The sequence below is a fragment of the Pogona vitticeps genome, chromosome 1 (genome assembly GCF_051106095.1).
Source record: "Pogona vitticeps strain Pit_001003342236 chromosome 1, PviZW2.1, whole genome shotgun sequence".
NCBI classification, from domain to species: domain Eukaryota; kingdom Metazoa; phylum Chordata; class Lepidosauria; order Squamata; family Agamidae; genus Pogona; species Pogona vitticeps.
Genome location: NC_135783.1, coordinates 230,736,753 through 230,760,082, shown reverse-complemented (window position 1 = coordinate 230,760,082; position 23,330 = coordinate 230,736,753). Strand labels below are relative to the sequence as shown.

Genomic DNA, 23,330 nt, shown 5'->3' with positions numbered 1-23,330 from the left:
AGTCTCATTTTTCAATTACTTCAAGATTTGTCCCCCTCCAACTGGCTTGCCATCATCGAGAAAAAAATTAGTGCTTTGGGTCTATGCTTGGACTCTTTTTATATGCTGTCTGCCTCTGAAACGTTTCAAATAATTAAACGAAGAGTCCTGGATATTGAGCAACAAAATCTCTATAATGCGGCTAACAAGACTTGTTCACCAACGAAATTGTCTCTTCCTTGCAAATTTGGACATATAGCTTCATATCTTTCTGCACTAAGTAACCCCCAGCACCGGAGGGCGTTTTCATTGGCCCGGTTTAATGTGATGCCATCTGCAGTCCTCACTGGCAGATTTTTAAGGACCCCCTACGCTGATAGGCTTTGTTCATGCGAACAAAATTGTATCGATTCAATTTCCCATATCCTACTAGGGTGTCCCAAGTATACTGCCCCTCGTATCCAACTTTTAGAACCAATTTTAAAAAACAAATCAGGCCTCTCCGAAGCTGATAAAGTTTATTTTATGTTGAGTGATTCCCTACAGGATGTATCTGCGAACGTAGCATCCTTTTTACACTATGTTACAATCCTGTGCAACAAAGACCAGCAAACTGCACTCTTCTTTTAATTTTCCTTTTATATGTTGTCTTGTCTATGCCAATAAAGGTCTGATTGATTGATTGATTGATTGATTGGAAAGAGATGAGAACTACTGTTGTTGTCTCTTTGGCAATCCAGGAAAACAGTCTGGATGCCTCTGATGCTGCTATTTACACACAAAGTAAGAACTGCCTGATATACTGATAAGTATTTTCATTATTTTATTTCAAGAGAGAAATTCAAGAAATTACCAAAATGGCACCAATACTGAATATAAACATTCTATCTGAGAACACTTCTTTAGTTTAGTTTAGTTTAGTTTAAATTTTATTTTGATTGTTTTAAGGTATGTTTCTTTCTTTCCTAGGGCTTTAACTTTGTCCCAGTGACTACCTCATATGCAAAGCAAGACATATTGTTCAACTAGACCTGCACAGCTCACTACTTTATTCCACTACAGATCAAGCAATATATAGAAGCTACCTGAAAACAGAAAGCTTGATTAAAAGATGCACTTTTAATGTGAACCTAGAAGCACACAGATCAACAGAGAAGAGAAAAATAATAGTGGTCTGCACCATCACTTTCAGTCCTGAAGAAAATAAGCCTGATTTGCATCTATTCCCAAACCTTCTGTTAACCACAACAAAGAGTCAAAAGCTGATCATATTATGTGACGTGAGAGATACAGCACTGAAGCTGGCACTTTCTGTTTCAAAATATTTGCACGAGTATCAGCTGTGAGTGCAAGAAGGTAGATGCTTAAGAACTACACAGTGTAGATACACAAACCTTTAGGTCTAGTGTGCAGGTACATTTACAACAACTTATCAACATCTTTCACAGAATCCATGCAAGTTTTGGATGTATGTCAACTCACAGCTAGCACACAAACAAATCAAGAAATTCCTGATTTCTCAGGAACCTTGCATCACCTAATTTATTTCAAATATAAAATAATTACACAAATTCATACTTTCAAGATGTTTACAAAAGGATCTGTATTACTTATACACATTTTGAAATTTTAAACTGGGAATTTGTTCTTTTTAATCAACACTCACAGTAAAACAGACATGTCTGTTGCTGTAAGCTAAACTAATACTGTATTACCACTGAAATAGATCTACTTTGCCAGTATGACAGGGGATTTTATCAACTAAAAGATAAGAAAGGTGTGTGGCCTTCAGAGAGAAAAAGAAGTGAATAGTAGAAAATGTATTACAGCAGGATTCTTCTGTACTTCCCCTGTCCTCCAAGCATTTAATTTGTTCAATAAATTCTGTACTTTCCATGTGGATGTATGAGATTTCTGAACCCATCTTCAAATCACACAGTAGCGTATATCTTCTCAAAAAAGCAGATTACTGGGTTTATTTTAATATTAAGATCCTTTTCCCAACACGATTAAAATAAAGACAAAACAACAGAGACAGAATCCAGTATAATTAGTTTCCAACAATAAAATTTTCCCAAACACTGTTGCAAAATTCCTTCTACTGAAATGCTTTGCTACAATAATAAAAAGCATACATTACATATAAAAAGATACCAGTGTACTAAAAGTGACAGAAGTGGACTAGCAAATCCTTCAAAGCACGTATTATATAAAGGACTAGCATTTATAAACATTTCCGCCTAAAAAATGTAAGTCATATACATATATAAATTGATGATCCTTCCCCACTAAAGCAATGACAGTTTTCAAATGACCTTGTTGCTCTGTACAGCCTGAAAATATAGTTCAAACTTAGGTGAAGTTTGACTTTCTCATTTTGCTTGAACTCAATAAAGCTCATCTCAGCAGCTGATATTTCCTATGGCAAAAGCTGAATTGTGTAAAAATAAATCATGATGATGTTCATCTGCAGCAATATGAATTACGAACAGAACCATTTATTTAATCACACAAACCTGATTTATACCGAATCCCTGTTGCAACTTAAAGATTTCAAATGAAGCTACAAAGACATTCAATCAATGCAGAAATAGTATTTTTTTTAAAAAGCCAACAAAATCCCATATTTCCATGATATGGGCAGTATGTTTTGCAGTCTTCCTCATCTTGCAGAAATGCAGCCAAGCCATGCGTTTCATATTGAATGTGTGTGCAGGCGCAGTATACATCTAAGGACTGCTCTCCCTGCAATGCGGACTGTGCTGCGTAAACAACATTATACTACAAACAGAAAAAAGTGGAATTTATTGATTAAAAACATTAACTTAAACAAAGCTATTAACTCCTCCAAACAGTTTTTGGAACTATCCTTATGCTACTTGTAAAGTTAGCACTGTTAGACATTATTGCTTACATACAGTACATCATATCCCTCCTGATATAAAGCAGTACTGTGATCTGTTTATATACAAGGTCTTTTTTCCTTTTTTAGTTTAAAAACAAGCTGTAAAAACATTACATACTTTACAGACAATACAAATTCCCACATTGGTACTCAAGTCTAACAAATGGAATGCATAACATTAATAAAACATTGTAAAGGAAGACTGACATTTAAGTCCTTGATTGTCAAGACACATTTATATTTTATATATAAACTCTAACTGTGCAGAATCAAAGATTCAATCATAGGTACATCCTTATTTGATAACTCATATTTACAGAGCAATATTATATAAAAAATAAAATAAACATTTATACATTTTTAACCTTTCCATCCACTGCAATAAAGAAAGCAAGAAATAACTCTGAGAAAAGTTTGCTTGCTTCAGTATGTTTTCGTCATCAGAAGATCTCTCTTTTAAAATTATCATTGATAACAGGAAAATCAGTTTTATATATGTATGGCAAAAGCAACTAGAAAATTTCCCTGAAACAAAGTTGTTTAAAAATAACGAAAGTTAAAATTTTAACATAATGACACATTTCAATTATTGTAATACTTTCTTGGGATTTTTTTTGTTGCAAAAGAAGTAGTTCAATGTGCTACATACCTAGCAGACATGCAGAAATGTAAAATGAAAGCATTTCCCAAAGTTGCAAGGCTGCTTTTGAGCTGAATGTAAGAAAACATAACCTTTGTTTGTTTTATTAATAATCATATCAACTGGAAAAAATTACATACAAGTTTTTACCAATCAAAATACCCAGATCACAAGTACATCTCTCCGTTCTAAAATTCTGATCTAGACTCTGCTAGATTTTCCTCTGAAGCTTCAAAGGGGTTGAATTTCTAATTTGTAAGTTTGCAAATACAAAGAATGTTAATACTGAAATATTATAGCAGGCTGATCCCAGATTCACTCTTGATCTTCTTCAAATATTTATGAAACATGATACACACATCATTAAAAAATGATCTAAGAAATATGGAACATATTGTACGTATCGAAGTGGAGGTGTTTTTTTCAGATGACAAGCCAGAAACTATGGATGGATGAACGTCAACAGCTACAGTAAAAACATATTAATTCACATTAGTGATCTGAAAACTCATTTTAAAAATCACAAAATAAATAAGCAAACAGAAGCAGGCATATGACATTACAATGTATTTCATTCATTTTGACAATTGTGGCTTTGCTTCCAGTATTTGTACAAATGTTCTGCAATATACTTGGTTAAAGTTACAGTCAGACTTTTGTAAGACCTCAAATATATGACTTTACACCACTGAAAAGAACAATATCTATCTTGGTGCAGGGTTTTTTCATTAGAAATGAGGCATTTTCATAGGAAATTACAAAATTTCCACAACTCTGAAATTCTTCCTATCTCCCTATCTCGGAAACCTTGGCAACCTGCTAAAGTCTTTAATAGATTTGCAGTAATTAAAAGGCAGAAAGGAGGTCATCCAAAAGAAATGAAAAAACAAATCCTTCTAAACTATACTTCAAAACTGTAGTGCACTGCAGTATGATGCCACATCTCTCTCCTGATAAACCATGCTAGATAAATTGTATACCCTGAATCATTAAGACAAAAAAAAGATAAAAGTGGCTACTTCAGCTATAAGTCCAAAAGCCAGTTCCTTCATTAGCAAGCTTAAAGTCATAGTAAATGGGACAGCAAATTAGTGTTAAAAATGCAGGCTCAAAAACACCTCAAAAATGAGCTCTTAAAAGACCTGGAACAATGAGATTAAAAAGAAAACACTGAAGTACAATGTTTGCATTTAAACTGAACCTGATTTCAAAGCTAATGTTGACTGAACTGCAATTATACCACTCAGTTTAACAGGCTATAGAACTGTAGACAATATGTCTTAAATACAGTTTAATAAAACATTTTTCCACCAAAATGAAAATAATTTTAGTGCTATCTTCTAACCTGTGTACATAGTGGATTTATAAAATAAGTGGCAAGGATTAAGATTTAACTGTATAATCTGATTTGGGTTAAGAACCTTGATCCGTAACTGCTTCTTATGTGATTTGAATGGGATGGATCAGAAAAACTGCGGGTGCGATAGTTTATAATGTACGTACTGTATGCTCCAGGGCTCTCTGGATTCTAGTCAGAGTTTCTTCCACTTCTCTCTACAGTATTTCCTTTTTTTATACGGGATGCTTCCTCAAAAGCATTGACTGGTTTCCTCTATATAGATTTTACAGAGACAACACTCTGTACTCTAAACAGTCTGACTTTGTCCCATCACATCCACTTGCACGTTAAAGTGTCCTAGCTGTTGCTTGCAACACATTTCTCTGGATCATGACCTGCTTTTAGATTTAAAAAGCACTGGAGCAATGGAACATTATGTTGGAAATGCTGAGTTAAAATTAACATACAAGGTGTGCTCAGTGTCCTGCTTTTCTTGGGCAGAGGGGGGAAAATACAAATAGAAAAGGTGACAAATTAAAAATTGATTATTTAGAGTTCTTCATGTGTGAGTAATATTATTATTTAAATTATTTCAACCTGACTTCTTGGTTGTATTTATTTATTTTGCTATGAACCAAAATCCTTAGATCATTTACAAATACAAAGCAACTTAATACTGAAATATTAAAGCAAGCTGATCCCATAGGATCATGATGCAACAACATCTTACTGCAACAGCCATGTGTTGACCTATGGAAATGACTATGAATCTGGAAAGATTCACATGTCTTCTGAAGAAAAGGTGCCTTCCCATCCATGAATTTGGAGCACCATTTAATTAAAACTAGGGATTTCTCTAGAAACTGCAAGTTTGTTGGTGGGTTTTTTTCTGGCCAAATCCATTATGTATGTGAGGCATTCTTTAGACTATGTAAGCTGTACAAAAGATTTATAATTAGGATGACACTGTAAAATAAGTCTTCACCATCTAGATTATTACATTTCTGGGGATAACACATGTTCCTGTCACTTAGCCTTTAAGGTAAAGAGATACCGAAAAGTTACTGTAAAACATCGCATTTGTGAAAGTATCGAAGAATGAAAACAATGTTTCATTTTTAAAATGGGCAAATTATCCCAACATTTATGTTAAGGCAAACCACACCATTTTAAAACCGCATACAGAACTGATTGTTGCACCACAAAATATAACTCAAAATAATATCTGGTTAAAATATCTACATGGAAGAGGGATTAAGTTTGTAGTTTCCTGATGAGTGAAAAGCAATACAATTTTGATCATTTCTCTTTTTGGTCATTGTTCTTAGTCACCAGCTTTTTGGCAAAGCCACAGTAAAACTGTTCATTTAGGTAACATATGCAGCCAGAACATCTACTGAACTGTCAAAATCTAGTTTGTGTGGATGTTAAGGCATTCAATTCATGCTCATGTTAAAAATACAAATAAAAAAATTGTGATCAGGTACAGTGATAATGATGCAGCCACATTGAGCTTAAATGCCTAAAACAGGTTTAATTTTGAGAAAGCATTAAAAAAAAAAAAGGAAGAAAGACTAAGAATCTAAGTGCTCTAATATTAATTATTGCAGATTTGGAGGATGAAGTACAATTTAAACCTTTAAATCCTAAGGTTTATAATTCATATAAATATTAAGAAACTAGGAATGTAGTCTACAAAGCATTTTAGCTAAAACCTAAACATCTTGATACCTGTCAATGGGGAAGAGATAATAAAAAATTATGTTCATCTTCAATGGTATAAAGAAAGATGCAATGTTCTCAGAAGGATGTAAATAACAGGTACTTTACTTTTAAAATAGTTTAATCACATATTTAAATAGGGGAGTGTATCTAGCAAACATCATTATCTTTCTCCAACTGAAGAAAAAGCAGAGAAACCAATAAAGCAATTATTGTATGTATCACTTTTTCGGAGACTTGATAAAATTCTATTTTTCCAGAATGCACTATAGCTGACTAGCCACATTTTCCTGACATTTAAACATCTGAGTTTGTTTGTACAGTCTATTCATAATCCCTGCTGAAGTGCAATGGCTAGACTAACTGATTAGGAAATTCCAATATGAATAATCTCATAATTATCAATCTCCCCAAAATAATCATTGTTGCCAAACTAAGGCATTATTATAAGAGAGAGGTCCTATCTGTTTTGTTTTATTTTTTGTTTTGTTTCATTTTGTACTAAATCTCAATGTAGCAAGTTCCTGATCAGAAAAGAAAACAACAATTTGCCTTGTCAGTGGGCACCGACTTATAAGGCAACTGAGAAAGAATGGTGATTACCCTTCCTCCAAAAAAAAAAGGGGGGGGAGGGAAAAAAGCAATTACCAATATGCTGTACCAGCTTACTTTTTTTTTTTAATAACACAAGGCCTTATATCTATATAGGACTCTACCCTATACAGAACACACTCACTCTGGACAGACCTGTGCTAAAGTGCCAACGATATTTCTACACATTTTCTTAGCCAAATGTCTGGCCTGTTGTGGCATCAGGTGAAGAGTTCATCCCAGCTCGAGCATCATTTACATTCACCAAGGGGAATTCTGGGAATTCAGCACTTGTCCCTGGTCCCCTCAGGTTCACTTGTCCATTCGAAGTATTAAACTGAGATGATATTCCAGCTCTTGTTCCATGGTATTGAGCCCTGAACGGTTGCTCGAAAGAACCTATTTGATATGCTTGATGGACAGGCTGTGCCTCTGCTTTCTTCTGAGAAGTCACTTGATCCAAGAAGTCCTGGGTAGAAGATGAGGAAGAATGATTTGGCTCATCACCTGAAAAGGGAAAAGAGTGCTGGGAATCTCCAACGATAAGTCCAAAATGAGACTTGTCTGGAGTTGTTCTTAATGGAGAGTTCATTCCTGATCGAAAACTATTGACAGGTATAGATGCATAGACCTGTTTGTCTATAGCAGAGAATGCTGGTTGCCCTGTTAAAGTCTGGTTGTCACTCACAAAATTAAGGCTTGGGTTGTTCAGATAGGCATCATTTTGGCTAGTTCTGTCCAAAGCTTGCTGAAGAAACTTCGAATACTCCTGCAACATACTAGCTTTATCAGATGAGGAACCTTGAGAGCTTGTTGCAACATTCTCATTTTGTGTGACCTCTGACACTTCAGAAGAATTGATTGAAAGACTGGAAGTCACTTCAGTATCTGCCACATTGAAAGCTATTTCATGCTGGCCATTGGCTTTGTGGGAATAATGGTCTAAAAGAGTTTGAAGTACCTCATCTGGAATGACATTTTTGTCATGGTTCCCCTTTATCTCCACATTCAGTCCTGATGTATCCAAGATTGATGCTGTGCTACCTTCATCTATCACACTTGCAACAGCAGCCTGAGTGACAGAAGGTTGAGAGGCAATAGTGCCTACATTCAAAGCATATTCTCTGCTGTTACTATTAGCTGCTTGGAGATACCGCCTTTTCTTTAAAAACTGCATTGCATCATCATAGTTGGTACTGCTGTGTACAGGCTTGCTGGGACCTTCCTGTAAAGTATCAACTTGGTCAATGTCAGCATTGCCATCTGAACCCAAGAGAACTTTGTTGTCCACAAGATCAAAGGCAAACTTTGAAACTTTGCTATCTTCGTAAGATGCTAAAGATGAAATGGTCTGGTTTTGCTCTAGGGGCTGTTTTAGACTTCTCTTACTGTTGACTTTTTTGAGCACCAGTTTAGGTGGGTGTATTTCTCCAGAATGTGGTTCATGTAAGTGCCCTCCACCAACAGATGAGTGGGGTAGTTCAACTGCATATTCAGCCACCATATATTCATCCTTTATTTTAGTACTGCCAGCATACAAAGGCAAGAAATCATTTTTGTCTTTTTTATGTTCAGATTTATCTGGCCCACTTTCTTTATCCAGCCCAGAAGACTTCAGTTTCTCAGTTTTCTGCCTTTTCTTCTTTGGCAAAGAGCTGTCTTTCAAAGGTATAGAGAAGCCTTGGTCTTCATCAGGACTCAAAAGGCCAACTTTGGTGGCACTTCTGTTGGGTTTCTTGTCACGGTTCTCATGGCACATGCGCTTGTGTTTCAGTACACGGTCAGTCCTTGAGAAGAACTACAGGGGACATTTTTGAATTAGAGAGACACCAACAGCCAACTGTCAAAATAACATTTTTGACATGGTAAGGTACTCATACAAGATTTTGCTGACATGATAATATTGCAATTTAGAGCATCATTACTACAGCACCACAGCTGCAAAAGTAACTTATTTGATGCTGCTTCCTACTAATGGATTATCACACACTTCCTGGTGCAGCTACTGCAAAATACATGAAAATATTCACAGTTTCCCTCAAGTGGCCAACTCTGTATAATGCAAACCAAAAAATCTGTGAAAAGCACACTGTCAGGAAAGCTTCCCTTGACATTTTCTTCCCAGATGCAGTGCACTATGACCCCTGCCAATCCAACTGGAGATGGGATGAGATTTGTAGTCCCACACATTGTGAAAATGCCATATTGGTTGGAATTCCATAGACACCCATTTCTTATGAGCATTAATTTAGTCAACAAACTGAACTATTAGAACAAAATGCTCTTCCACAGAACTCTATCTGCCTAGCATTTTCCTGAGTATACTGGACAGGAAGAGCATAGGGAGTTTAAAATTTCATTCAGGTTGGCCTGAGTGCCAGCTGGCTAAAAGAATTAGAGAAGGATATCCTAAATGAAGTTTCCATGTCCAGAGGCAGTATACATATCAATGGATATGAGATACTCTGAACAACCAATGTGTAAGAGCTAATGGACTACTAAACCACTGCTTGCCAGCTGTAGACTCTAGAGACTGGTACCGAATATACTTTAATAGCGTTGTTGATTCCCTGTAATGACTTCTAAATTTCAACCTTAGCAATCACTTCCATCTCAGCCTTTTTTTGTGATAAACCAAAGTTAAACTTAATGCATGGCACTGACCTTCTAGCAACTCACTTAAATCAGATCACCCTGCCTGCCACATACATTAGTAATTCAGAAGAAGGCTTGCCTAAATCACAGATCCCAAGCACACTCTCTTCTCCTGTTTTATCTCAAATACTCTTTTGTTCTCTCCTGCACATGTCCCCCTCTTGTACACTTTCTTGATCTCCTGCATGCTCTTTCACTCTTTCTCCTATATGCACCCTCTCTTGCAGCTCATCTTTCTACACTCTCTTACAGGTTTGTTCTGCCAAGTCCAGTGGCACATGGTCAAGAGAAACTGAAATCAAGTGTTTGGGGAGACAGGGCAAAGGAGGTGCCCCTGTTTCAGAGAGTGTATGAGTAGAGAGGATAGAAGTCTAGGCATCTGAAGCAGCACATAATCCAAGCCAGAGTTAAGAAAGAAAGGAACAAGAGAGAGGAAGCGCATGTATTTATGCATTTCCCTGCAGTTTTACTCCCTCACTGCTGCATTTCTTCCTCTTTCATTTGCATCCCTCCACAATGCCTCCTCCACAAAGAAAGGCAGTGGGACATATGAGTACAAAATGAACCAGCCATATGACACTTCCTGCTTCTCTCTTACTGCCCAGCTCTCTCCCTCCCTTCCTTAACACGTGACAGCCAGACACTTCTCATTCCATTGAAAAGCAGTAAATTATAGTCATGACTGTAACACACAAGAAAAGTAATTTTGTGTCAGCTCACTACTACAGAACGTAACTCATTCAAAATAATAATAATAATAACAACTTGTTTAAAATAATAATAACTTGTTTAAAAATTATTTCCTGGTTATGAGGACTACATGTCGCAAAGTCATAGTGTGAAAACCTTACCATGTCAGAAAATGAGGAGTCAGCAGTCAGATTCAAACAATTTAAGCTACCACAAAATAGAACCTTTATTTTTAATTAGCATAACTCTTCTGCATTAGAAAAGAGCACTTTCTGCCATATTACCATACACACAACTATGGAGAAAGTAAATGCCCTAAAAAGAGAAAACCCTAAATGAATAAATTTGCTTTGTAGCCTCTGTCATTATCAACTCTACAGAATCTTTAGACAAGTAGAAACATGGTTTCTGGCATAGTCTACATTTTTCATATTGGAAGAATCATACATTTTTTCCTGGGGTAAGAAATGTTCAGAACTATTTTTGATTAAATATATGCAGTGCATGGTATCTGAAAGATTAACCAAAGCACCACTTTACTGAAAAGAGTGCATGTTAAAATTAAGCAATATAATACTGAGAAAATCAGTTAAGCAACATAACTACCTTCATATGCCTAAAATAGTAATCTGTAGTTTTTGGAATCACGTTTGTCAAATACTTTAGACCAGTGGTGTCGAACTGTGGCCCTCCAGATGTTCTTGGCCTTCAACTCCCAGAAATCCTGGCCAGCAGAGGTGGTGATGAAGGCTTCTGGGAGTTGAAGTCCAAGAACATCTGGAGGGCCACAGTTCGACACCACTGCTTTAGACAATCGCCCTTAAAGTTTCCCCTTCTTTCCTTTCTTCTTCAAATTACCTGTAGGCAGTATTCACACTGGTAAGGCTTCTCTCCACTGTGAGTTCTCTTGTGTCTTTCCATGTGATACTTCTGTATAAATCTCATGCCACATTCATCACATCGGAATGGCTTTTCACCTAAGAAAAACATCAAGAGAAGAAACTATTGAAACAAATGGGGAAAAGCAATGGCATTTGATCTCGATCACAGCCTTGCTATTCATTTACTTTTGTCAGCAATCAAATGAAAAATAAAATACCACAACAAAGTGAGAGTATCACAACACTAATAACAAAAAGAATGGGAAGAAAATAAGATTGAAAAAAAATGTCCATGTACTTCTCAGATACCAACATATACTTCAGAACTAGTAAGGTAAGAAGGATGGAAGATGAAAGTTTAAATGTTAGCAATTTCGTGCTTGGCTTATAAAGCACCCACATAATCCTTTCAGCATTCAGTCTATTAAGCCCTCCTGAATCATGACACACTGAAGTGGGAAGCATGCCAACCCCGCTTCCTCCACACATATTTGTTGTCCTTCTCATATGGAACATACTAGCTTCATCCTCCTCTCAAAATGCTAGTTGAATCGTGGGAGATTCAAGATGCAAAGAAACAGCACTTCCTCACATGCCACATTTTAAATAAAATATGGTATTTGCTAACACAAGAAGGTAGTGATTGTGGCAGCGGCTCCTCCTCTTCACACTTCCCCCTTCCTTCCTCTCCTCTTCCCGCCTCCCTCCCCCCCTCTCTTTCTCTCTTCTGTTTCCCAGGACGCCTGTCAGGGACTGGCTGAGATGTCTCTTCTGCACTCCCCCCAAAATAAGGGTGTGTAGGGGGGAAACCAAGTAACAATAAACAAGAGTGGGGACCCACAATTACTACTTGGGCTATGGTTCCCGCCGCCACCCAGGCCACGGAGGAGACACCGCAGCACCGCCCAGACAGTGAGGTGTGACAGAAGTGTTTTTTTTTTTCTTGTTTTCCTCCCTCTAAAATTAGGTGTGTCTCATAGTCAGGTGCGTCTTATGGAGCAAAAAATACAGTACTATGGAGGAAGACAGCAATTCGAACTTTCCCTTCTAATATTTCTATCAGCATCCCCTAATTCTTTGTTTGAAATAAATAATACAACATCTAATTTGTATTTGAGTTGAGAAAAATTATTATAGAAATTAGATGATTACTCTCCTTTCCTTAGTTTTATAAGGAAACTTCACAGTTTTCAAGATTTTAAGGTATAACATTTTACACTGCTTTTTTCAATATGTAATTATAATACTTGTAATAGTTCATAACAGTCCTAAAATTTCACTTTAAAATTAAGACCAATCATATTTATCCACACTCTATTCAGTTCCTTCAAACTATTGGTTTCAGAATTATGATCACTTTTTCATACAAAAAATCCTTAAGAACACAAAATTTAAGTACACATTTCTAAATGATAATTGCAAACATCTAAGTATTTAAATAGCTATCTATAATCCAAAAAGCATAGAGAAGAATCAGGCAGACAAGGTAAACCATTCGGAAAACACCTGAGTCATGAAATCCTAGTTTGGAGGACTGCCTTCCAACTTAATGTCAGCAGACACAGATCAGTAATACAGACAAGCAACTTACTAAATGATAAATGTGGGAGCGATTTACCATTTTATTAGTAACCTAGCCTTTATGGCAGATAAGAACATGTGGCAGAAAATAAATCATATTGTATTCACAAAAATACAACTGGGCCAAACAACCACATGGTATAAATGTTTATGATATGTTAGAAGTTGGCAGCCTGTATTCATTCATAGTGTACCTGCAAACCAGGACTATAAGTTACTGTTTGATCCTGAAAAGCTATGAGATGAAGCTTCAATTTGCCATAAAATGGGAAGGATAGGAAGGGGTACACAAGCCTGAGGCTTATGCTTACTTGCTCTTGTGACAGAAAAATGCAGTATCAGCTTCATCTAATCTACCAAATGTGCAAGAAACTAAAGTATTTTTCTGCCTATCTAGGAAGGACAAAATAGCAGGGCTTCAGGCTCATGTCAGGCCATAATATATACCCAGTGAATCACAAGGTATACAAGCCTAAGCTTACATTACATGAAGTGAACTATTTCAGGAAATGCTCTCTCCATAATCTTACTCTCTTACAACTTGAAACTTACAGTTCACCTGCCATGTAATCTCATTTCCAGTTATGTCACAGCCAGCATATAGGAAGGCTACAAAATATATACCAGCTCAAGGGACATTTTTGGAAATATAATAAAAGTATGTTCTTCACATTGGCTGCAATCCTTATTTACTTGGAAATAAGGACATCAATTTCAATGCAACTTGTGCCTGGGTAGACATGCAGAGGCCTGTGGTGTTACTGTTTGTACAATCAAATTCTACACTTCTACTGGAGATTACCCAGATGTGTAAAGTACAGATGGTATCTTCCCCACCACCCCAAAAAAACCCACTTAGATGGAAAATAAGCTTGAATCTAGAGAAAATTATTTTTTATCAAGTAAGTTACAACAAGATGTCAGAAGTACAAAACATTTGCCTAAGACGTCTTCCCAAGAGTAACATTTCATGAGTGTTTATGCTTCTGATAGTGTTTTCTCACCTAACAACGTTTAGTTCCACTTTGTGTACATGGACACCAATTCACAAGTGAGGACAAAATAATACACGTTGGTTGTCCTCTCCATGACCAACAAAAGGATGGTGGTGCACTGGCTGGTACTTGTTTTTCCAAAAAATAAGATCTAACCTGAAAATAAGCCCTAGTAGGATTTTTCAGGATGCTCGTAATATAAGCCCTACCCCCAAAATAAGCCCCAGTTAAGTAAACCCCGCCCTCCACCACTGTGCAGCAACCAGAAGATGACATGACTATATTTGAATAAATGTAGATTGTTGTACATGAAAAAAATAAAACATCTCCTGAAAATAAGCCTCAGTGCGTTTTTGGAGCAAAAATTAATATAAGACCCTGACTTATTTTCAGGGGAACACGGTAATAAACTCCAACTCCAAAAAAAGCTAAAGAGTTCTGGAATTTAAAAATGACAAATACTGACAATAAATTACTTCTATGAATATTTTCTCTTTTAGAGGATGTTAATCTGACAACCATTTTGAAATCATTTCTGAAATTTCAAGCATTTTAAAAAAACCCAATCAAATGCTGGAAAAGACTGAAGAACAATTATGGCAACAGTCTAAAGGTGTCTTGCATGTTGTACCGAGGTTCATGTAACACATTACAGAAATGCTATTTCCTTTCATTATTAAAACAAGTCTCTCCTCCTTAGCTCTCCCTTTCACCAATTCCATCAGACTTGCTCTGTTGCGAACACATAATCAGTCTTGCAAACCCTGGATCCCATCAACTTCACTACCATCTCCTTTCCCGTGCAAACATCTTTCCTTCTTTCCTATGAACAGACAGATGGAGTGGCCATGGTGAGCCCCCTCAGCCCACTTATAGCAAACTTCTACATGGAGCATTTCGAAAAACTTGCCCTGGATTTGGCACCCCTCGCACCCACAGTCTGGTTCCTATATGTGGATGACACCTTTGCAATTTGGAGCCACAGTGAAGAAAAACTGGAAGAATTTCTCAACCATCTCAACAGCATCCACCCAAATATACAATTCACCATGGAAAAAGAAATAGAGGACCAACTCCCGTTCTTAGATGTCATGGTCCTACGAAAAACTGACCACCAACTGGGACACAAGGTCTACAGAAAACCCATCCACATAGACCGGTACTTACACAAAAACTCCAACCACCGCCCACAGCAAAAAAGAGGCATAATCAAAACACTGGTAGACCGTGCAAATCGGAACTGTGAAGCTCAGTTTCTCAGCACTGAGCTCAACCATCTGAATTGGGCCCTACAGGCAAATGGCTACTCCAAAAATCAAATCACAAGAGCTATCGAACCAAGAAAACAACACCAAACTGAAGAAGAAAAACAGCCACCCACAAATAAAGTATTTCTGCCATACATCAAAGGGGTCATGAACCGCATGGGGAAACTTTTGAAAAACCGCAACCTACAAACAGTAGTCAAGCCCACCACAAAAATACAACAAATGTTACGGTCAGCAAAGGACAGAAGGGACCCCCTCACCACTGCAGGAGTATACCGGATACCTTCCAGTTGTGGCCAGGTATATTGGAACCACAAAACAAAGCATCTGCACCAGAATCAAAGAACATGAGAGACACTGCAGTCTAAAACAATCAGAAAAATCTGCAGTAGTTGAACATGCCCTAAAACAAACTGGACATGAAATTCCATTTCAAAATACTGAAATACTGGACAACACCAGCAATCATTACGTCAGACCGCACAGGGAAGCCATTGAAATCCACAAGCACCAGCAGAACTTCAACAAAAAAGAGGAAAGTTTGAAACTCAATAAAACTTGGCTCCCAGCTCTAAAAAATACAGCGTGTAAAAGGTCAACAAACTCTACCCAGCCACAAGGACCGGGGATCACTACACACAAAAGACCGGCTAATGACACCCATCAACCACAGGAACAGATAATCTCTTCTCCTTAACACAACAATACACCCACAATAATATACACTAATCACCCATCTACAGAAAAAGACAAAAGCCTATCTCACAGCCATAAATACTCTGCTCCCAAGCCAACTACACCAGAGCGCAGAGTGCTGTCCTCTGAAGATGCCAGTGACAGAGAATGACGAAACATTAGGAAGAACAACCTTCAGAACACGGCCAAAGAGCCTGAAAAACCCACAACAACCATCTTTCCTTCTCTTTATCAGGAAAAGAAATATTCTGGTACATTGTGTAAATTACATGAGATTATACATGAAAACTAATCGTTATTAACGTATCAGATCCTACGGTATTTTCTGCAAGTCACACTGTCAACTTATTTCACCCTCATATGCCTCACTTCTGCATGTTGCTAATGCACTGGAAATTTCCACTCTGTCTACCTTAAGTATTTAATTCAATTTGCAGGTGCAGTAAGTGCACGATACATAAGCATTATATGTGAAAATGTGCTTAGGATTATCATTATTATAAAATTAAATTGATTTCCCTCTGTAAGCAACAATACTGAAGAACAGCAGCGGGGCCTGTCTATCTATCAGTCTGACAGACTGACAGACAGACAGCAGCAGGGAGCAATATAAGAATAAAAGTGGGGAAGCATGGCCGTGAAGAGACAGTTAAATAAAAGCCAAAATGCACATTCAGGCACTGCTAAGGCTCTAATCATATTCAGTCTTTCCTAAAGTATATATTCCCCATACAGGATGAGGAGAGCATGCTAGCCTCTTCCCTTTCCCTTGTTGCGAAAGCAGAAGTCTGAAGTAGTTTTTAAACTACTAGGAATAGGGTAGGAATACAAAAGGTAAAAGGAAATGGAAGGGATGGGAAAAAGGTTTTAAGGATAGGAGAACACAGAATATACAATCATCCAATCTATTCATATTAAGTATAGAAGCATCCAATCGATTCATTTTTCAATAAAAAAATCAACTTTCTACTTTTTAAAAAACTGTTTGATTACCCTCTAGCCATCAACCTACATTTATGTTTTAGTTTAAATCTAAGTTACTCCAACACTATCAGGAAACCAATTGTAAAATACATCCCCTCTTTTAATTTCCTTCTTAGACATACATTCAGCATGCCTGAAAAAGTATCCATTTTTGTTAGTTCCCATATTTTCTCAGTATGCTTCTCTTGTTTCCGTGGCTGTTTTCTTCCAGTTTTTGGAAGAAAGGGATGAATCCAGGACAGTAATCTGATTTTTAACATCACATTTTCTGACTGTTGTAGCTAAATAGCTCACTGGGTAACTCTTTATCCCATCTATGTCACCTGGCATTGCACTCAATAAAAACAGTTCTGGAGTTAATACAGTTTCATTTAACTGTTCTTTAACATCTGATGACTTCTCTCTCATCAAATCTTCCATCTGGCTGAGGCGCTCATTTACCTGCTGAAATCCTGTTATTATTATCATTTGCATGGTAACCTGCCATTCTTTATCTGACAAAGTCCCCAACAGTTGATATTTTAATTTTTTGTAGGCCATTTCCATCTTTCCAATTAGTCTGTATAACTAATACTTTTTAGTTTCCACTATTTTATCAACAAACTAAACCCATCATCATAAACCTCCCCAGGTACTTCCTCCCCTACAGGATGGCTAGGTAGAGGGGTGAGGCTAGAACACTTCCCTCATCGTATATGGGAAACAAACGTTTTAAGAACAACTGGATAGGGCTTAAGGTGCAAACATTCCAAGAATACCAGAGCACTTAGGTATGTACCTCTCCTGTGAAAGCAGTACTCTCTTGTGCTTTGATTCCTCAAGATGCACACACACACACACTGAACAGTACTGATCATTAGTAATGAATAGGTGCAAATCCACTCACCAAGCAACAGTCAGCATATTTGCAAATTCTGAAAAAGAGGCTGAAAACTGGCATCTAGAAATACACAAGGATCATATTTCTAAATCTTTATGAAGGTAATGAAAGGCCATGCACCAAAATGCCAAAAACCCATTAAATCAAAGCCTGTTTACAGAATGCGATTTTCCAGAAGCAGACTTTTAAAATAAACACAGAAAACAACTATTTTGTTTTAACTTAACCTTTTTTTCTTTTTTTAAATCCTCTCTCTCATATACCTTTTTGTACACATTTCTTAATAAGGTGCAAATTCCTAGGGGTTAGGCATTTTGGCCACAATCATTCTAGAAGTACTCTTCTTTATCTCTTAATCAACAATAAATATATTTTCTCCCAAATCCATTGTTAGAACCATGACAGTTGATCCAAGCAATTGTGTGTGGTAAAGGAAAGAAGCAAAGCTAAATTATACGCCTGAATTTTTTCTATATTAAAATAGTCTGCATGATCACCTTATATTTGGCCATCTTTGGGGAACACTTGTTTAAGCATACCAGTAAAGATACTCAAGGCACTATACTCACCGGTATGAATCTTCTCATGTCTCTGTAGCAGGTACTTCTGTATGAAACGCATCTCGCACTGACTGCACTGAAATGGTTTTTCACCTTAAACAATATAATTCCACATCTGTAAGTTAAAAGCTACAAACATTTGTTTCTAACAAATTATGTTGAGAAATAAAATAGATGGGTGTTGGAATCCAGCATCTGAGTGAATTCAGAAATCAAATCTATCTAAATTATCTGGATTTAAAATTTAGCTATTAATTCTGTGAGCCTGTAATGATGAGACAAATGCCACCCATGAACAAAGCAACAAGTAGGATGCTAGATATGAGATACCATAAATTCTGAGCTTAAAATCTCAGTAACCAAACTAGAGATATTTCAGTGGCCAACTAAGAATCCACAACCTATTCTATAAAATAAGACAAAATTAGAAACTTGGCTACATATAAACATATTATATCCTGGTAATGAAAGCAACACACTTAATCGTAGGAACATTCCATTTTTCTGGTATTTTTTGACACCTTGGTGCATGGAATACCTAAGTTTAGATGCCACATTTCCTGCACTTTGTAAACTAAAGTACATATTATGTTCTGTTATGCAGTGCAATATTTAAGATCCAGAAGGTCTTTAGATAACAGAAAACACAATTTAAATTCAACCAGTACCTGTATGAATGAAGACATGCCTTTGTAAATGGTAGTTGGTTCTAAAGGCAGCATTGCAATGCTCACAAATATGAGATTTGGTAGCTTTCAGACCAAGTGATCCATCCTCATTTATTGTAAGAATCTATTTTTAAAAGGGTAAAATTCAGTCTCACATTAATTTCTCAAGAATCGTATTAAATCCAAATGAATATAAAATTCATACAAAGCAACAAAGCAAAATAGTAAAAGAGACTGCAGATATTTATAAATCTCAATTATTTATTTAGGCAACATAACAGAACCTCATCTTTTCAAGGTCAGTGAAAAATTACAATCATGTCATAAATATATTAGACTATGCACTACAATACTAATTTTCAGAAAAACAAATGTATGTTGATGTAACACTGTTGCTGCTGCTGTAACATATTACCTACACACACACACACACACACACACACACACACACACACACACACACACACACACACACACACACACACACACACACAAATAAAATATAACATAATTATATTCTGAACAAAATCTAGGAAAAAGCAGACAACAAAATAAACTATAAAGATGATACAAAATAAAGTTTAATATTTATATTAAAGGAAGTCATAATTTATTTTAAATGTGTGTTTTCACACAAGAATACTGATAACTAGAGATGTACTTCGGTAACTTTATGTGCATGTACTGCTGAAATGAAAACTGTGATCTTTGTAATTTCTATTTCAGTAAATCAGGGTGGGAGTCATTCTGCTCCTAAGACAATTACAGGTAAGCAACCTGGGCTTCTTTGTCATGCTCTCTGTGTATCATACACATGGGTAAATGAAAACTGGTTTATGGGAGAGTATGTGTGCCATAAGAAAAAACTACTACAAACAGTTAAATGATGAGATTGCCTTTTTAAAGAAAGAAGCAGCATGGAAGTCCTCTGAAACAGTAATACTTCACAAAGATTGATGGCTGGGACAAGGTTGCAGCTCTACATATGTCCTCAAAATGGATGTCATATAATTTTTAAATATTATCTTTCTAATCATGTAAGCAGCCTTGAGTCCTTTTAAGGAGAAAGGCGGAGTAAAATATTTAAAATATATAAATAAATGTTTGAGGGCCACTGATACCAAATCTGCCCTGATGAAAGAAGATCAGCAGCAGAACAGGAAAATGTGCTATCTGCCAGGTAAGGAAAACTGTACAATTAATCCATTTTTGAAAGGTGTTGCTGATAAACCAGGAGACCTGGGGCTCTGATATAAAATAAGAAGTCCCAAAACGTCTGTAACTCCTCCATATGAGACATATGAAAAACTAACATTTCACCAACATTCAACATTTGTGAAAACTTCTCTAGGTCAGAAGACAAACAAATTTGTTTAGTTCAAATTTAAATACAACTTTAAGAAGAAACAAAATATGTGAATGAAAGAGAGGTTACCTAACTGTAACCATAGTTCTTCAAGTGGTCCTCTGTGAATCCACAAAAATGAGTTTTACTGCACCTGCGCAGGACTCCTTGGAATATTCTAGAGCTTAAAAAGACATAATTAGTAGGTTGTTGCCCCATGGCGCACATGCTCCGCCTGTCCGAAATACCTCAGTTCCGGAATGTCCTCTGCTGTCAAGGCTCTGACTTCAACAAACTCAAGACAACAAGTGGCGAGGATGGGTGGGATGTGTGGATTCACAGAGGACCACTCGAAGAAGTTACAGGTAAGTAACCTCTTTTTCCTCTTTGTGGCCTCTGTGAATGCACACAAATGGGTGAATAGCAAGTTCACTTAATGGAAGTAGGGCCATCATGCCAACAATGAAGTCAGCACAGCCCTTCCAAAACTTGCTTCCTTCTTGGCCCTGATGTCAAGACGATAATGCTTCACAAAAGTCAAGGGTGTAGACCAAGTGGCTGCTCGACAGATGTCAGGGACCTCAATGCCATGCAACCAAGATGTAAAAGTTGCCATAGCTCTCGTGGAATGTGCCTTTAGCACCTCTGGCAGAGTCTTGCCTGCCAAGTCATAAGCTAAAGTAATACCAGAAACAATCCACCTCGAAACTGTGTGTGAGGAGGTAGGAGAGCCTTTTTGTGAGCCATAGAAGCATACAAAGAGTCTAGGAGAAGTGTGAAATTCCTCAGTTCTGGAAATATAAAATGCTAAGGCACGACGAACATCGAGGGAATGGAGCATGTGCTCAACATCAGAAGAGGGATTTGGAAACAACGTTAGAAAGATTAGTGGTTGATTAACATGAAAATCTGAAATCATATGGGAAGAAAGGATACATCTGGATATAATACAACCATGTCTGGGTAAAATTGAATACTTATACAAATATAATAATTGAGTAGAGGGCTCCCTAGCCCCATCTAGAACTTCAGACACAGTGGGGGAATTATCCACACTGTAAGGTGTAGAGAGTCAAGGTCGGGATGACAAATTTGGCCTTCATTCTGAGTCAGAAGAGGTAATCTCAGGAAGTCAGTAGCCATGACTCTGAGAGTGGTGAATGACAGTTGTCGAGGCCACCATGGTGCTATCAGAATGACATCCGAGCTCAGCTGGCGGAGTCTGACTATCGTTCGCTGAATGAGAGGAATGGGCGGAAAGAGATATAGAAGGCTGTTGCCCCAGTCCACCATGAAAGTGTTGCCTAGATGCTCCTCTTCCTGCCTGAGAGCAGTACCTGCTGCATTTGGAGTTGACCTGAGTGGTGAAGACTTCAAAACCTGGTGTTCCCCACCGACTGCAGAGACAAGAGAAAATGGTATGGTTGAGGGCCCACTCATGGGTTTGGGTGGTAAGAGGGCTCAGACAGTCTGCAACCTTGTTCTCTGTAGCCACCTGAAGAGCCACAGGAAAGATATGGTGATCGTAACACCATTCCTACAGCTGAATCACTAAATATAGAAGATTTAAAGAATGGGTGCCATCCTGTTTGTTTATATAATACAAGGTGGTCATATTGTCCGTGATGACCTGGACACCGCAATCAGTTATGAGAAATTGGAAAGCTCGGAAGGATTTGATGACTGATAGCAACTCTAGGTGATTGATGTGCAGTAATCTCACTGAGCCTGACCACAAAGCATGGATCTCACAATGACCGTAGTGTGCACCCCATCCTATCTGACTGGCATCTGTTGTGACCTGTACCATGAGCTAGAAAGGCCTGAATGGGCGGCCTACCAGGAGGTGAGGGACAAAGGTCCAACAGGTAAGTTGGCGAGCTCACCAGTAGACACTTGGAAGGATGGTCTAGCATCAAACTGGGGCAGGTACCAAGCATGTAAGGACCGCATCTTCAGTCATGCATGTTGGAGTACAGACGTAGTTGAAGCCATCAGACCTAGCAGGTCCTGCATATGGTAAGCGGCGACTATGGCGCGACACCGAAAGGAGCGAATGGCTCGCCTTAATTTGAGTATCCTTTCTGAAGGGGGAAACCTGACTGCGATGGAATCGAGATGCGCCCCAATATAATCCATGGTCTGAGAAGGCTCAAGATGAGATTTTTTGTAGTTGACTTGCAGGCCGAGATCTGCCAGAGTCTGAAGAACAAAGGTAGAATCCCTTGGGGCTGTGCTGTATGATCTTGCTACTATCAACCAATTGTGTATATACAGAAATACTGTGATGTGGTGCAAATGAAGACAGGCAGTAACTGGAGCCAGACACTTTGTAAAAGTCCTTGGAGCGGTGGACAGACAGAAGGGAAAGGCACAAAATTGGTAGGCAACACCCATGAAAAGAAAATTGAGACATCTGAAATGGCGCTTGTGAATTGAAATATGAAAATACACATCCTGTAGATCTATAACCATAAACCAATTGCTTGGCTGAAGCAGAGGGATGACAGATTCGAGGATGACTGTGCCAAAACGCCTCGGATGAATGTAGGTGTTTAGAAGTCGCAGGTCCAAGATGGGACGGAGGTCTCCATCCTTTTTGGGAACTGTGAACTAACGTGAGTAAAAACCATTCAGAATATCTTGGGGAGGCACCCTCTGGATAGCACGTTTTTGAAGAAGGTTACACTCGTCCTCTAGAGCAGGTGATTCAGTTGTGGGTCTGGCATGACCTGCTTAGAAGCTGTCGAGATCGAAGAGTCCCTTGAGAGAAGACGTGAAGGGGAACAATGATAAGCCTGAAGTGAGTGAGCCGAGGTTAAAACTTGTGGAATTGAAGCCAAAGTGTGACGTGAGCAGGATCTACAGTTCTGAAGTTGAGGCCAGTGGCAGAGAGGATAAATGTGCACGTTTCACTGGTACCGGGTCGAGTCGGGGGAATCTCAGAAGGA

General features: G+C 37.8%; 1 protein-coding gene across 5 annotated transcripts in view; it reads right to left on the bottom strand.

Moving 5' to 3' along the window:
- Nucleotides 1-1,929: 1,929 nt before the first annotated feature.
- ZNF148 (zinc finger protein 148) overlaps nucleotides 1,930-23,330 on the bottom strand; it is a 52,091-nt gene continuing 30,690 nt past the window's right edge. For 3 of the 5 annotated variants that reach the window (XM_020813625.3, XM_078393700.1, XM_020813626.3), the window contains exons 4-7: nucleotides 19,035-19,158; nucleotides 18,376-18,459; nucleotides 11,380-11,498; nucleotides 1,930-8,974 (exon numbers count right to left, since the gene is read on the bottom strand). In XM_020813625.3, coding sequence (XP_020669284.2) covers nucleotides 7,370-8,974; nucleotides 11,380-11,498; nucleotides 18,376-18,459; nucleotides 19,035-19,158 — 1,932 coding nt within the window. In that variant the 3' untranslated portion in view covers nucleotides 1,930-7,369. The remainder of the gene's footprint in view (nucleotides 8,975-11,379; nucleotides 11,499-18,375; nucleotides 18,460-19,034; nucleotides 19,159-23,330) is intronic. The other 2 variants (XM_020813628.3, XM_078393761.1) reach the window with 1 other exon arrangement.